Below are 16,891 nucleotides of genomic sequence, written 5' to 3' on the forward strand. Positions count from 1 at the left end.
AAACTGGCGTGCTAAGGCACCAGCAAAACTGCCGCGCCGGCCACAAGAGTCGCCCTGGCGACACGTGGGGCTCCTCTGCTGGGAATCACCTGGTCCGTGAGCAACAAATATTCGTCTGAAAGTGTGGCGCCCTCTCGTTCTCTGCGCTTTCACTGGGAACTACGAGCCCAAGCTGCTAGTGATCAGCCATCTTGGATCTCTCTCCCCAACCTGACTTTAACGTCTGTCTTCTCCTTCCAAATATAGGCCTCTCCTTCCGATGAAAAGAGAAAGGAAGAATGGATTACAGTCACCAAACGTCCCTAGTCCCATGTGGACAAGATAAATACATTTCCAAGTAAGACATTTTGCTGGAGTGTTGCGTTCCCAGTGGCCAGTCCCCTGCTGGGGTGTTGGGGGTGGACGGCAGCCACTGGCAGAGGCCTCCCCTGTGTGTCAGACTGGCGGGGCTCCTGTGTGTGGGAAGGAGTCAAGCTGAACTTGGGCTTGTGAGAGCATCAGGGCTGCTGCTAGAGATAAAAACATGCCCCCGGAGCCCAGCCTGGAGGGGAAGTAAATGGGAAGTCAGGACCTTTGGGGGCTCAAAAGGTGTGGTGTCCTAGAAGGCTTCTAGGAGGAGGAGTTGGCTGGTGGCTGTTCGCTATCTTCTGAATATTTGTGTCGCCCCCAAATTCCTATGTGGAAATTTAACCGCAAGGTGTTGGTGTAAGAGCTGGGACCTCTGAGCTATGACTAGATCTAAGCACCCTTATAAAAGAGGCCAAGGGAGCTTGTGTTTCCTTCCATGGTGTGAGGACGCAGTGAGAAGGCACTGTCTGTGAGGAGAGGGCTATCATCAGACACCGACTCTACCTTGACCTTGGACTTCCTGGCCACAGAGCTGTGAGAAGTGAATTTCTGTTGTTTAGAAGCCACCCAGGGTGTGGTACGGCAGCCAGAACAGACTTAGACATTGCTCTCTGTTCTGTCGATGGTGTTCCCGGGGAGTCCTGGCTGGGGTAGTGTGTCCCTGGGCTGCTCTGGTTCTGGCTAAAATTGGCACAGGTGCCTCTGAATAGAAGGGGACAATTTAATTGCTTTCTATGCACTAAAGTCTCTCAAGCTCAGGCTTTTTGCTAATGGGACTGGGCTTGAGCCAAAATAGACCCTTGAATTGGAAGTTCAAGGACATATTTTTATGTCCGGCATAGGGAGTTCCCTATCTTTTTCTTTTTTCTTTTTTCTTTTTTTGAGAAGGAGTCTCCCTCTGTCACCCAGGCTGGAGTGCAGTGGCGCCATCTCAGCTCATGGTAACCTCTGCCTTCCGGGTTCAAGCAATTCTCCTGCTTCAGCCTCCTGAGTAGCTGGGATTATAGGCCTGTGCCACCACACCCAGCTAATTTTTGTACTTTTAGTAGAGACAAGGTTTCACCTTGTTGGCCCGGCTGGTCTCAAACTCCTGACCTCAAGTGATCTACCTGCCTGGGCCTCCCAAAGTGTTGGGATTGCAGGCGTGAGCCACTGCGCCCAGCCAGGATTTCTCTATCTTAATTAAATATTTAATTTATCTGAGACTAAATTGTTTTAAGTCCTCAGACACACTTGACGCTTTTTTTTTTTTGAGACGGAGTCTCACTCTGTTGCCCAGGCTGGAGTGCAATGGCACGATCTTGGCTCACTGCAACCTCTGCCTCCCACGTTCAAGTGATTCTCCTGCCTCAGCCTCCCAAGTAGCTGGGACTACAGGCACCTGCCACCACACCCAGCTGTTTTTTTGTATTTTTAGTAGAGACAAGGTTTCACCATGTTAGTCAGATGGTCTTGATCTTCTGACCTCAAGATCCACTTGCCTCACCCTCCCAAAGTGCTGGGATTATAGGCGTGAGCATGTTTAGTAACATCTGACCATTCTTATCTCTTTATGGACAGATAACCCCAGGGACTTCTACCAACCAGTGATTTTCTCTCCCAGTTTCAGATCTGCGTGTTCAAAAGTACCAAACAGCTTTTTGTCTTAGGTTATTTGGAATCGCATTTTCCACGAATTCATTTCAGCTTGCATAGAATCATGCTGATCTATCTAGGTTTAACTTGTCAGGAGTTTCTTGGCATTTCCAGTGGGTTTTGACTCCTGGCATGGTCCCAAATCTCTCCACTGAATGGCTGGGTTCAGAGGGGCTGAACTCTGTTACCTCTTACCTGAGACTAAACAAAGGCACACAGTAACCCTGACCCCCTCCACCTCTCTCCCCTCTCATCCTACATGGAGTAGAAAACACCCAGTTTTAGATGAAACTTGACTTGTGCATTCTTAGGGTTGATGAGGGATTTCCCTGATCACATAGTGGGTGAAACCTCCTCTCTGGCCATGTGCAGTAGAGCTGGACTCCCACGGCAGCCACTTGGAAAACCTGGTGGCTAAGAAAGCCCAGTACCAGGCTTCAGAGGGGGAGTTTCTAAGGGTTCGTTTTTTTTATTTTTTATTTTTCTTTGAGATGGAGTCTGGTTCTGTCACCCAGGCTGGAGTGCAATGGTTCGATCTCAGTTCACTGCAACCTCTGCCTCCCGGGTTCAAGCGATTCTGCTGCCTCAGCCTCCTGAGTAGCTGGGACTACAGGTGTCTGGCACCACGCCTGGCTAATTTTTTGTATTTTTAGTGGAGATGGGGTTTCACTGTGTTAGCCAGGATGGTCTCAATCTCCTGAACTTGTGATCCGCCCACCTCAGCCTCCCAAAGTCCTGGGATTACAGGCATGAAGCACCACTCCCTGCCCTAATTTTATGAACTGAAAAAGTATTGCAGGGCCTGGAAGCCGCCTCATGCCCACTTCTTGTCACTACTCCCCAGGGTGAACGACTATCCTGAATTCTAACGCCCTATTTTGAACTTTATATCAATGGAATATGATATGTTTTTCTTGTGTCTTTTTTTTTTTTTTGGCTTTTTTGTGAAAGAAGCTAGATTTAAGAAAAAGCACATACCCTATAATTCCCATGAGAGTCACCCCCAGCCATGTAGTTCATTCATATTCTCTTCGCTGATAGTATTCTGTTGTGTGGCTATTGCTTCCTTTATTCACCCATTCTGCTGTTGATGGGAGTTTGCAAGTTTTTAAACACATGATGAGGTCATCTCTACGAAGCATGAGTTAGTGTGGCTCAAACCTGTCCTGTTTAGCTTCTGAACAGCCTGGAAGCTTCTGAGTCCTTTTTTTTCCTTTTCTTTCTTTCTTTCTTTCTTTCTTTCTTTCTTTCTTTCTTTCTTTCTTTCTTTCTGTCTCTCTCTCTCTCTCTCTCTCTCTCTCTTTCTCTTTCTTTTTTTTTTTGATGGAGTCTCACTCTGTCACCCAGTCTGGAGTACAGTGGTGTGATCTCAGCTGATTGCAACCTCTGCCTCCCAGGTTCAGGTGATTCTCCTGCCTCAGCCTCCTGAGTAGCTGGGAATACAGGCGTGCACCACCACGCCTGGCTAATTTTTTGTATTTTTATTAGAGACGGGGTTTCACCATGTTGGCCAGGCTGCTCTCGAACTCCTAACCAAGTGGTCCACCGGCCTGGGCTTCCAAAAGTGTTGGGATTACAGGGGTGAGCCACCGCGCCTGGCCAGCTTCTGAGTCTTGTGAAGGCTTTTCGTTATTGTCCTTTCCTCACTCACAGCGTGCTTGAGGGAGAAGAGGCCACAGCCAGGCAGGAGAATCGCTGTCTGTGGGCTCTGAAGTGCTTGTCTCAATTAATCTGTGGCTTATTAACACCAGCTCATTCAGCTTGGGTTCAGGAGTGTTGCTGCCAATGTCCGCCTTGGCGCCCTGGAGTTGCTCCTTACATTCAGCCTTGTTCTGGGGTGGTGCTCACTCTTGACGTTGATCCTGGGGGAAGATGGTTATGGGGTGGTGGTGGCAGAACTCTGTGTGCGTGTGCATGTGTGTGTATGTACATGTGGACAAACGCCCAAAGTGGGGTGACCGAAGGCCAGGTGAGAGGTGAGAGAAAGAGGGAACAACTGCGTAATAAGTGGCTTCAGCTGATAATGTTATATCTCTTGTGTTTTTCCTCCTAAGAAATGAACTTCTCTTGCATCTGAAGACCTACAACTTATACTATGAAGGCCAGAATTTACAGCTCCGGCACCGGGAGGTAAGGAGTCTTCAGGGAAGGCCCTGATTGGCTAGTCCAGGCCTTGTCACCATGTGTCCTGGGTCTGAAGGTCCCTGAGGTCCTAAGAGATCTCTGCCTCTCCTGCCTCTCATTTAGGATGCTAGTGAGAGTCCTTGGGGTTCTTTGGAAGAAGACTCCCAGGCCCAGTTTTGTTCTAAAAGGATGAAGGTTTCAGAGATGTGTTCCAGAGACATTCCTGTAGATGTGCGGCTAGACTAGCCCAGTTTCATGGAGGAGATTCTCCAGAGGGAGCTTTCAGGAAATGACCTTTCCAGGTAGCTCCCAGGCAGATTCCCTCTCGTTGGGCAATCCAGGAACCCACCCAGTCCTCCGTGTTTAAACATCTGGACCCAAGTCCTATCGCTGCAGTGACCTGGGCAAAGCACACAAGCTCAGGATGGTAGCACTCGGCCTGTCCCCACACCTGGTCATTCTAGGTTGCCTTTGTTATTCATCTGGCCCCCATCCCGAAACTGAGCTTCCTCTTCCTGTATCCGTTTCTCTAAAGGCTGTTATCAGATAGATGATGAGTTATAAAGGAGTCTGATAGAGTACTTTATATGCAAGCACTCTTGACTGATAAAAAGGTCCATAGGTGCAATGCCCTTGGAAACACATTTTCAGGTTATCAAGCTGTGTCGATTTAATCCATAGATACAGATAACAGATGGTGGAATTTCAGCTGCGAGGGCAGGTTGCTTGGGGACAGTACATAGGATGTAGTGGCCTATTCCGTGTCCTTCAAACCACTCCACTTCGACAAAATCCTGTTTTGGGTTGAATTTTGACCTATAATTGTGTAAAATAATGATGCCCAACTTGACCAGGGGAAGGCCATGTAAATTGCCTATATTTACATGAAGCTTTTCTCCCCAAGACTCCTAAGTGCCCTAAAATTGTTTCATGTCTCTCCTTCCCTCTTTTACTCCTTCCTCCCTCTTTGAGGATGATTTTGGGGCCCAAGTGAGTTGTTCATTGGGCTGATGTCATTTTCATGTATGGGGCTTGTCCAGAAGATGTGGCCATGACCCAGATCTGACACTTGGTCAGCCCATAAAACATGGGTTCAGAAAGGTTTTTCTGAGACTAGGGAGAGGAGAGCTGATTTTTTTAGGGATTTCCCTCCAAGCTTTTACTAATCAGTAGCAGGGCTATGCAAGGTTTTCGTTCTTAAATAGCTTTCCTGGGGTATGTCCTATAGAATAAATGATTAAAAGTGCTCCATGATTAAAGGATTTCGTAGTCGTGAGTCCCAGTTCTCTGCGATAGAACATATAAATGGCCTTAGAATGGTTTTATGTTTAACTTCTAATTAGTCAGCAACCTTTGAGTATAAATTAGGGACTCCTGCAAAATTTATTCACCTGCTGGAGAGTTGTCATGTAGCCCATTAGTTTATTACAGAACCTGGGACAGTCTGCTGTTAGGAAATCTGATTAGCACAGCCTCTCCCAGCTCATGATCGCTTGACACCCCTTTAAAGACAACAGTTCATCTGCTAGAGGAGCCGGTGTTCTGTAGAATAAACTTCAGGAAGTGTTGCTTTAAGTTTCCTTCAACCACCGGGTTGGATTGCTAAACACTTATAGCTCAAGAGACATCCTTTTCCGTAGTAGGGGACAGGATGTAGCTAACTCAAGCGTTCAGTTCTTGCTTCTGTTAGCAAGGCTAGTCTCACTTCTTTTAAGAGATGTATTCTGCTTTCTTTAAAAGTCATTAGGATAAAAAGAAAAACAATGCTTTTATAATTTGCACATATGTATTTGAATTTCACGGCAACTTTTGTGCTGACCTGTGAGGTCAGCTTCAGGGCTGGGGGAAAGTGTTCAGAGCTGGGGTGTGAACTGGGCAGCTGCCCCCATCCTGTGAATACAAACTGGGGACACCCAGCTAGGACATATGAAGAATGTGTCATTTGTCCTTCAGCACGGTCTTGGCTTCCATAGGGCCTTTTCTGGGCTCACCACTCCAATTGCTTTGTGGGCAGGAAGAAGATGAGCTCATCGTGGAGGGACTCCTGAACATCTCCTGGGGCCTACGCAGGCCCATCCGCCTGCAGATGCAGGATGACAACGAGCGCATTCGGCCCCCTCCGTCCTCTTCCTCCTGGCACTCTGGCTGTAACCTGGGGGCTCAGGGGTGAGTGAGGAGAGATGGGGCAGGGAGATGACCAGGATGCCTGGGGGTTCTATGTGTCTCAAGCAGATAAATGCTGCCTTCTTCCCTCCAGCCCTGATCCTGGCTCCTCCTCCTACCACCTTTACTCTCCACCTGCCCTGGGCTTGGAATGAGGAAAAAGGGGCAGATGTGGTTGTGATTGGGCCCCCTTCCTGTCACCACAATCACTGATGAGGTCACGGGAGGGGAGCTGCTGAGTCATAGGAGGGAGCTGCTGAGTCACAGAGTCCTCCCTCAGGGAGAGCTCTAAGCGGAGTTGCTGGTAGCTAGTGAGGCCCAGCTCGCAGATTTCTAACAGGGCACCCAATGCCCCAGCATCCTCTGCACTGGGACCACTCCTCATAGAATGGCCCTGCTCCAAAGCATTTATGACTTGAACCTTCTGACCAAAGCTCTCTGAATCTTGGGGAAACTGGAAGAGGAAAAGGAATGTCAGGCTCTGTCAGAGTCAGCCAAGCGAGATCAGCCAGGGGTGTGCTCCCTGCAGACCACGTGGGAGCCAGGGTGTGGTGTGATGGTGGGTAGTCCAAGTCCCCACCAGAAGTGCCGGGAAGACCTACGCTGGCCGTTGCTATCCTCCATGGCTGAGTAAGCCACCGAATGCGCCGCTGAATGCCCTCTTTATTGTCTTTCCGGGACTTGAGTTTTAGGATCAAGTGACTAGCCTGTCTCCGTCCTGAAACCTGCTGATGCTGACTGCCTTCAGCCCCAGCCTGGGTGGAGTGTGCTTGCCTCTCAACCAAAACCACAGTGACCTTTTTTTTTTTTTCTGGTTTAAATGAGAACCAAACCATGTCTGTTGGCCACATTGAACACTTTGCTAAACTCCATGGCCAAATCTACGTTTCTCTACAATTGAGAGAACCCTACTATGTGGCCAAACCCTGGAGCTGGTCTGGTTTCTTTCCAAGGGGATTTAAGGAGGAAAATTGTTGCCCACCCCATAGGCGCTAGGTGTCCGGTTCAGGTTCTTTGGTTTCATCTAACTTTGCTGGTTTCTTGCTCTGCTTTGCTTTCAGCACTATCACTGTGTTTTTGTTTTGTTTTGTTTGAGACAAGGTCTTACTCTGTTTCCCAGGCTGGAGTGCGGTGGCATATTCATAGCTCACTGCAGCCTCAACCTCCCAGGCTCAAGTGATTCCCCCACCTCAGGCTCCCCAGCAACTGGGACTACAGGTGCACACCCCCTGTCTTTTTTTTTCTGTTGCTCAGGCTGGATTGCAGTGGTGCGATCTCGGCTCATTGCAACCTCTGCCTCTCGGGTTCAAGCGATTCTCTGAGTAGCGGGATTACAGGTGCCCACCACCATACCCAGCCAATTTTTGTATTTTTTGGTAGAGAGGGGGTTTCACCATGTTGGCCAGGCTGGTCTCAAACTCCTGACCTCAAGCTGTCCACCCGCCTTGACCTCCCAAAGTTCTGGGACCACAGGTGTGAGCCACCACACCTGGCTCTACCTGGCTAATTTTTGTATTTTTTGTAGAGATGGGGTCTCACTATGTTGCTCAGGTTGGTCTCAAACTCCTGGCCTCAGACAGTCCTCCCATCGTGACCTCCCAAAGTGCTGGGATTATAGCTGTGAGCACCACGCCCAGCGTTATGGCTGTTTGATTTCCAATGGCCAAGTCCATTTCACGGCCTGACCCTGACCCCACACTTACATTCTATTCCCTAAGTGAGATGACTTTGAAGATTTCATCTGGCCCTGCTGCCTTCGGTTTGGGCTGCCAAGGGCTCCTTCACTCCGCCTGCTGCTTCTCCCTTCTTTGTGGTATCAGGCTGGTCTTGGTTGACTCTTGAAACCTGAAAAATACGATGGTAGAATTTTCAGGAATGGTAAATGATGTCCTTTAGATGTCAGCTATAATAAAGTAAATGCCTAGACTACTGTCTATAGAAGGATCCTGAGGCTGGGCATGGTGGATCACACCTATAATCCTAGCACTTTGAGAGGCTGAGGCGGGCGGATCACTTGAGCTCAGGAGTTCTGAGACCAACCTGGGCAACATGGTGAAACCTTGACTCTATAAATAAATAAATAAAGAAAAATAAGCTGGGCACAGTGCATGGCTGTAATCTCAGCTACTTAGGAGGCTGAGGCAGGAGAATCGCTTGAACCTGGGAGGTGGAGATTGCAGTGAGCCAAGATCACGCCACTGCACTCCAGCTTGGGTGACAGAGACTCTGCCCCCCGACCCCTGCCAAAAAAAAAAGCAAAGGATACTGAGACCAGTTCCTACTTCAGCAAGAATGAGAGCTTTAAATCTGGGAGTGGGGAGTGGCTGCTCTGGGTGCCAAGGGTTCACCATTCCCCAGAGACTCTGGCCAGGTCCATTTTGTGGCTCAGAAGTATATGAGTTAAATAACAATAGGAAGTTCTTTCAGCTTTTCCATTTTAATTGTCCTCCCTTAAAACAATCCTACCCAGAACATGAAGTTTATCTCTACGGGGCCCCAGGGAGCCCATGCTCTTCTCACCGTAGGTTGGTCCTCATTGGTCAAATATGATTCTCCTTTCCAGCCAAATCCTTTGATTTTGAATGTTTTTCTGAGCTGCTCTCTTTGTCCTTTTTGACTTCGAGAAGTTATTTGCCAGTTATGATGGCAAACCAGGGTCTCAGCTTGGACTGCCTCCTCGTAACCCTTTCTTCAGCTTGGATGAGGACTCCGTCCTTGCAACCCTGAGGCACTGTCAGTGCCCCTTCCAAAGCTGCCCCAGCCCTTGCAGTGGCCAACCTATTACTCTCCATTTCTTTTCAATGCCAGAGCAATTATGAGTTATTTCTTCAACAGCAATGAGTCTGAACTGGAATCTCACCCTGCAAAACAAATGGCTATTATTGGAGTTTTCCAAATAATCCACAGAACCCATACATGCTTAGAAGCAGTGCAGGCAGCACATGGGTTTTGTTCTTTGGTATCCTCCATCCTGGGCTTGATGAAGTGGATGCTTGTGTTGCTGCAGATGCTGGAAAAGAACATCTTCTCCCTCCAGAACTCCCCCCGCTCCACCCACTGCTTGGCCTGGGAGCTGGGCCAGCCTCATGGGATGCTTGGCGCAGCCCATCTGCACCCTTCATCACCTGATGTGTGCCAGTACCCAGCCTGGCACTAGCAAAGTTCTCCCCTTGCAGGAGTGGGGTCCGGCGGGTGTGGGGGCATCTCTCCACAGGGGTTAAACTCGTCTCTCCTCTCGCCTTTGTCTTCTTCACCCCCAGAACCATCCTGAAGCCCCTGACTGTGCCCAATGTTCAGATCTCAGAGGTGGATGCACCGCCAGAGGGTGACCAGATGCCAAGCCCCACAGGTACATGTGTGGGGGAAGGTGCTTCCAACTACTGAAGGCCGCTGTGGTAGATGGTATAAACTGTTAATTATTTTTGAGAATATAAAATGTATATGGTTCAAGATTCAAAGGGAGAGAATGAAGTCACCCACCTCATCCACTCACCTAGAAGCATCCCAAGAACCTCCTTCCTGAGATAGTCTATCCAAATACAGGCAAAACACATCAACATACCTTTATGGGTGGATGTAGTTTTTCCTCCCTCCCTCCCTTCCCACCCTCCCTCCCTCCTTCCATTTCCTCCCTCCTCTCCTTCCTTCCTTCCCTCCCTCCCTCCCTCCCTCCCTCCCTCCCTCCCTCCCTCCTTCCTTCCTTCCTTCCTTCCTTCCTTCCTTCGTGAATCTTGGCTCTGTGCCTCCCGGGTTCAAGTGATCTTCCCTCTTCAGCCTCCTGAGTAGCTAGGATTAAAGGCATGTGCACCAAGCCCAGGTAAGTTTTGTATTTTTAGTGGTGACAGGGTTTTGCCGTGTTGGCCAGGCTGGTCTTGAACTCCTGGCCTCAAGTGCTCTGCCCACCTCGGCCTCCCAAAGTGCTGGGATTATAGGCATGAGCCACTGCGCCTGGTCGGACGTAGTTTCTTTTCTTTCCCTATTTCTACAAGTGGTACACATTCGTTTTCATTGATTAGTTTATCTGGGGAACTTTTCCTTACAGATTTATAAAGAACTTCCTCATTCTTTACAGCTCTGCATTATTTCCTTGTATGGGAAAAGGATAATTTATGTCATCACTCCTTTTTGGTAGGCAGTTAAGTCGTTTTCAGTCTCTGCTCTGACAGGTTTGCAGTCGGTGGCCTTATACATGTGTCACGTCATGCATTTGTCAGCACGTATGATTCTTTCAAGTGGAATTTCTGGGTTTAAATTTTCATAGATATTGTCAGTTTGCAAAATCTTTTTTAGATAACATGGATTAAATATATTTTAATAAGATCAGATTAATCTACTTATGATTAATGTCAATATTTTATATTTATATATATACAAGATAGAAACATGACATGGGAACCCCATATATTTTTATATGTATGCTCTATTAAGCATTATTTCTTCTAATTTTTTTATTGTGGTAAGATCTACATAACATTTACCATCTTAACCATTTCGAATGTACAGTTTGGTGGTGTGAAATACGCTCATAATGTAAACCATCACCGCCATCCATCTCCACAACTCTTCCCATCTTGTGAAACTGAAACTCTGTACCCGTTAAACTCCCAGTAGCGCCCCATATCCTTTCCCTCTAACCTCTGGCAACCACCATTCTACTCTCTGTCGCTGTAACTTTGAATGTACCTAGAATGTACTTAGAGTGTACCTCAGTTATATGATGTACACTTATATGAGGTACACTCTAAGTACCTCATGTGGCTGGAATCATTCAGTATTTGCTGTTTTGTAATTGACTTGTTGCACTGAGCATAAGGTCCTCACGGTTCATCCGTGTGTAGCATGTGTCAGAGTTCATTTGCAGTATCTTGTTAGCGCTTATATCATGCTTCTCCTGTGCCAGGCACTAGTCTAAGCACTTTATGTGTATCAACTCATTTAAACCCTCAGCAATCCTCTGAGATGGATATTATTATTATCCCCATTTTATATATAAAAATACTGAGGCCCGGAGAGGTTAGTGATATATGGCAATCATGGAGCTGGGATTTGAACCCAGGGAGTTCGGGTCTGAAGTGTTTTCTGAACTTTTCACGGTATAGCTTCTCTGTAAATTCTGCATTATGTCTTCCCCCAGCAGAAAATACTATTTGTATAAAATATATGTTTTTGGAGACAGTGGGTGCTGTAGCACTGCCACAAAGAGAGGACCACGTGCCATGTCCCAGGTCCAGACAGACAGCTCATTTGCCTCTCCTCTCTCAGACTCCAGGGGCCTGAAGCCCCTGCAGGAGGACACCCCACAGCTGATGCGCACACGCAGTGATGTTGGGGTGCGTCGCCGTGGCAATGTGAGGACGCCTAGTGACCAGCGGCGAATCAGACGCCATCGTTTCTCCATCAATGGCCATTTCTACAACCATAAGGTAAAGTGGACGGGGGGGATGGGGAGGGGGAGGACCCCTTCCTGGGTAGCTGCCACCTCAGGGCTACAGCCATGGGGTGGGTGGTGCGATGCCTGGGAAGCCAAGTGTGTGCTGCTGTTTAGTCTTTGGGTTGTGGGTGGGCTGCAAGCCCTGCTGGCTCCTGGGGGTGGAGGGACCCCAGGTCAGAAGGCTGAGTCCCCCTGTGGGTTCCACCCTAGGGTGGTGGGTGAATTCAGTGGGGCTATACAAAGCAGTCCCTGCTGTAGCCTTGAAGACCCCATAAACACAGCTCCTCAGTCCCTCCCAAGAAAACCCACGTTCCACCCTCTTCCTGCACACTGTGCCCCCCGTTGGTGTATGGTCTGGCTTTTCCTGGAGCTCAGCGCTGCTTCCGAAGCGGAGCTGCAGGTCTCAGTCCTGGGGGTGTCAGTGCACCACCAACCCCGCCCGAGCAAGCTGACCCCACCTTTCCTCCTGCTCTGTTCAAATCCTGCCCCTGGAGGGAAGTGCATGGTGGGAGAATGGTCAGAGACAGCCTCATGCTGAAGTCCCAGTGGAAGGGTCTTTGTGAGTGTGGAGCATGAACTGAATTATGCAAACCCCGAGGGCTGCTTTGTCTGTAAAGCCTGCTGCTTGCCAGGCTGCTGAGGGCTCCCAGGGGGTACATTGTGAGTATCGTCACTGTGCCCTGTACCGCACCTGGATTTTAGCACTGGGTCCTTGTTCCCACTCTCACCCTGAGCTGGCCCCTTCTATCGACAGACATCCGTGTTCACGCCAGCCTACGGCTCTGTCACCAACGTCCGCATCAATAGCACCATGACCACCCCACAGGTCCTGAAGCTTCTGCTCAACAAATTTAAGGCAAGTTCCCTTTGCTGGCTGGCCACAGATAGGGTCACAGGTGTGCCTTGGGACCCCCAGAGTGGTTGTTCGGGGAGCTATGGGAATTGTATGGTTTGCGGGATGCTGGGCAGAGGGCTTGGGTTCTTTAGATCCTCATGATCCAAGACAAGGTCCACAGCATCAGCATCACCTGGGTGCTTGTTAGAAATTCAGATTCTGAGTCCCCACCCCAGACCCGCTGAATCAGAAATTGTGAAGGGTAGGCCGGGGACGCCGTCTAACAAGCCTGCGGGGGGTTCGGATGCCTACCAAAGTTTGAGAAACATCAGCCCTCAAATCCTTTATGGGCTACTGGCTACTTTAGAAGGACCCTGGGGCCTGATGACTGGTTTTGGGCTCAGTGCAAAGATTGACTTTTGGGACACAGTTGGGAAATCTACTTTGAAATATGAAATATGATACTTAAATAGATACGCAAATTATAGTGCAGGAGTGCTTTTAAAGTCCTGTTGCTCTATGTTTTCCACAATCTCTTGGAGACCAGGTATTCTTATTTTTAATGGAAGCCAGTATAGTCTAGCAACCTAAGAGCACAGGCTCTGGGTTCAGATCTCCATTGAGCACCTGTGAGTTGGATGAATTGGGCGGGCAACTTAACCTACCTCTGCCTCTGCTTCATCATCGTAAAATGAGGATAATGGGACCTCACTATGGTATCGTCAGGAGCATTAGATGGGTTGAAACCTTTAACACTTGTAGAACTATGCCTGGCATATTGCAATAGACGACAGCTGTTATCTATCCTAGTCATGTGCCACGGAACGACCCATTTGGTCAATGATGCATCACATATGCGATGGCGGTCCCGTAAGATTATAATCCATTTTTTACTGTACCTTTTCTGTGTTTACATATGTTTAGACACACAAATGCTTCCCATTGTGTTACAAGTGCCTACAGCATTGAGTATAGTAACATGCTGTACAAGTTTGTAGCCTAGGAGTAATACCTGTACCATATGGCTTAGGTGTGTAGTAGGCTGTGCCATCCAGGTTTGTGTCAGTACACTCTGTGATGTTTGCACAACAGTGAAATCGCCTAGTGACACATTTCTCAGAATGCATCCTCTTGGTTAAGCACATGACTGTATTATTGATAAACTCATCTGCCTTCTCCATCTTCTCATCACTTCTGAGAGTCGTAGATAAATAGCTCTCCCCTCAAAACAGCCTAAAATATTCTTAGCTTTGCATTGTTAAAGAAGAGGAAAAGGCTCGAAGTTGGGATGTTTAAATAGATACTTTCAATAAGTATATTTTGTTCCTGCTTCAGATTGAGAATTCAGCAGAGGAGTTTGCCTTGTACGTGGTCCATACGAGTGGTGGTAAGTCTGAAGGCCACAGTGTACTTTAAAACTTCTAATTATCTCAAAATAGCAAGTTAAAAAAATACCTCTCCCTCCTTTTCTTGCTGTTTGGGTTTTGGAAACTTCCAAATGTTGTTTGCTTTCAAGGCTGATGGGCTTGCTCTGTGAGTCCACTAGGGATTGCCTTATGTGGCCAGTAAACAAATCCTAAGCCTAACTGCCTATTAAAAAAGGAACTAGATTTTCTCAAGAGACAGATAAACCCAATTCCTCCAAGGGGTTTGAGGCATGGTGGTACTGTTGAGGGGAGGGGAGTGGGAGGAGGTTGCTTTTTACATCTATGAAATAGTTCATTTATAAATCAGTCTCCTGACTTATATGGCGGCATCTCCTAAGGTGCCTGGTCCATTTGAACCCCTGCAGTGACCACTACTTAATGTGAGAAAGGCCTCAGGCCAAACTCAGGGCTGCCCCTGGTTGTGTGTGGTTGCAGAGAAACAGAAGCTGAAGACCACCGATTACCCGCTGATTGCCCGAATTCTCCAGGGCCCATGTGAGCAGGTCTCCAAAGTGTTTCTAATGGAGAAGGACCAGGTGGAGGAAGTCACCTATGATGTGAGTCCCCTTTGGGTCAGGTGGTCTGTCCTCAGGAGGGTGGGGATTTGGTTGGGTCACCTGCAACTAGGGTATAGAATGACTTTTTTGACCAATGCGCCCTTTTACTGCTGTTCTTCAGTACGAGGTTCTCTTAAAGCCAGGTTGAAGGTGGGAGTTGCTGGAGGAATGCCCAGGCAGAAAGTGATTTCCATAGAAGGAATAAATTGCTCGAACCTTCCTGGGGTACTATGAGAGGGATGAGAAATGTCTGCAAACACTCTTTTAGCAATGCTAGGAAGTTAGCAGTTGGCTGGTTGTGGTGGCTCACTCCTGTAATCCCAACACTTTGGGAGGTCGCTGCAGGAGGACTGCTTGAGACCAGGGATTTGAGACTAGTCCAGGCAACAAAACGAGACCCTGTCTCTACAAAAAACTTTTTAAAAGTAATCGGGCATGGTGGTGTGTGCATGTGGTCCCAGCTACTCGGGAGGCTGAGGTGGGAGGATCAGTTGAGCCCAAGTGGTTTAGGCTGCAGTGACCTGTGATGACACCATTGCACTTCAGCCTGGGTGGTAGATACAGCAAGACCCTGTCACAAAAAAACAAAACAAAACAAAACAAGAAGCGAGCCATGTAATAGTCAGCTTTTGCTATGGTAACAAACATCTCCAAATCTTAATAGCTTACAACAGCAAACATTTACTTTTTTGCCCATGATTCTGTGGTCTGTTAGCAATGGGTCTACTCTAAGTGTGGGTTGAGTTCAGGTCTGCCGTTGTGTGACTCAACCAGAGCCCCAGGGTCTTGGGACAGTAGTTACTGCTCATAGGGGTGCTCCTCATGGCAGATGGTGGAGTATGAGAAACCAGGCCAGATCATGTAAACATACTTGAAGCCTCCACTCAGATTTGGTGTATCATGTCCACACACATTCCATTGGCCAAAGCCAGTCACATGGACGAGCTCAACATTAATAGGGTAGAGAAATATACTTCTCCCAGGAAGGAGAGTTGATAGAGCAGGGTGGGGATTCTGTGGGGGAAGGGAAGCCATTTTTTATTTATTTATTTATTTTTTTGAGATGGAGTCTTGCTCTGTTGCCCAGGCTGGAGTGCAGTGGCACCTCCCTGGTTCAAGTGATTTTTCCTGCCTCAGACTCCCAAGTAGCTGGGACTACAGGTGTGTGCCACCACGCCTGGCTAATTTTTGTATTTTTAGTAGAGACAGGGTTTCACCGTGTTGGCCAGACTGGTCTTAAACTCTTGACCTCAAGTGATCCACTTCTCAGCCTCCCGAAGTGCTGGGATTACAGGTGTGAGCTGCCATGCCTGGTGCCATTTTTAAACTTTTAACTCACCCCAGAGGCACCCACAGCCTCTCCAAAAGTAAGTTCGTATTTGGATGCTTGTTTGAACCTTGAGACCCACTTCGTCATTCTGAACCCTGGTTCCTTCCATTCTCTTAGGGCAGAACAAAGGGGTTTATTAAACATAATGGGTTCAGTTCTTTCTCTGCATTCCTGTAGCAAGAGAAAGTGCTTTTCTGTGTTTGGCGTCACTTCGTTGTGAACTGAATGCATTACATGAAAAATGAGAAGTTATGAGATGGTGTCACATAAGTGAAGTGATCGTCACAGACTCCTTCCCAGCCTGGAGAGGAATGAGACTTGGCTCCTGCCTTTAAGGAAATCCTGGGTTTCTGAAAAAAAGACTTCCCCAGGCTTTGTGCCTTGTATGAGGATGGCCCTGAAAGGAATTGGAGTGATGCTGGGAAGGGCATGCACCCAGACTTGCTTCTTTCTCCCCAGGTGGCCCAGTATATAAAGTTTGAGATGCCGGTACTTAAAAGCTTCATTCAGAAGCTCCAGGAGGAAGAAGATCGGGAAGTAAAGAAGCTGATGCGCAAGTAAGAGTGGCCGCTGGGGCCCTGGGTGCACTTCTCCTGGGCCTCAACAGAGGGACTGTGCTGAGCTGCTGCATGGCCTGGGTCTCTGGGCTTTCTTCGGGGGGGCTGCCCATTGACAAATCTGGATTTCAAGTGGGGATATACGGTGTCATGTGTTCATCTCTCTACTTCTTGTGTCAGCTTCTCATTTTGATGCGGGACATCAAAGTGTCTTTTGTCCTCCCTCTTATGGAAAGACTCTGAAAAGGTGTTGGTTTAAAATTTCTTTGGGGTCTAGATTCAGAAATAGGGGAGGTGACTGTGCCCTGTTTCTTAAGTATATGATCAGGCTCCCAGCAGGAGATGCTCATTCCGATGAGGGTCTTGGAGGGGTGTTTGATGGAGGGACTATTTACAAAGACTTGGGCAGAGTCTGGGGTAACTTCAATGGGTAGTGCAGTCCCTGGGGCTAGTGTTATCGCCGCTTGCCTGAGGGGTGAGGGCA

General features: G+C 48.1%; 1 protein-coding gene across 3 annotated transcripts in view; it reads left to right on the forward strand.

Annotated features, from left to right (window-relative positions):
* The window catches only part of RASSF2 (Ras association domain family member 2), a 45,798-nt gene that overhangs the window by 23,631 nt on the left and 5,276 nt on the right, over window positions 1-16,891 (forward strand). For all 3 annotated transcript variants that reach the window (XM_064382260.1, XM_064382259.1, XM_064382261.1), the window contains 9 exons: window positions 247-337; window positions 4,038-4,113; window positions 6,122-6,273; window positions 9,531-9,619; window positions 11,533-11,693; window positions 12,456-12,557; window positions 13,872-13,923; window positions 14,399-14,520; window positions 16,310-16,407. In XM_064382260.1, coding sequence (XP_064238330.1) covers window positions 279-337; window positions 4,038-4,113; window positions 6,122-6,273; window positions 9,531-9,619; window positions 11,533-11,693; window positions 12,456-12,557; window positions 13,872-13,923; window positions 14,399-14,520; window positions 16,310-16,407 — 911 coding nt within the window. In that variant the 5' untranslated portion in view covers window positions 247-278. The remainder of the gene's footprint in view (window positions 1-246; window positions 338-4,037; window positions 4,114-6,121; window positions 6,274-9,530; window positions 9,620-11,532; window positions 11,694-12,455; window positions 12,558-13,871; window positions 13,924-14,398; window positions 14,521-16,309; window positions 16,408-16,891) is intronic.

This window comes from Aotus nancymaae, unplaced genomic scaffold (assembly GCF_030222135.1).
Source record: "Aotus nancymaae isolate 86718 unplaced genomic scaffold, 86718_ANA_hifiasm-v0.15.2.pri h1tg000029l, whole genome shotgun sequence".
In the NCBI taxonomy this organism is placed as follows: domain Eukaryota; kingdom Metazoa; phylum Chordata; class Mammalia; order Primates; family Aotidae; genus Aotus; species Aotus nancymaae.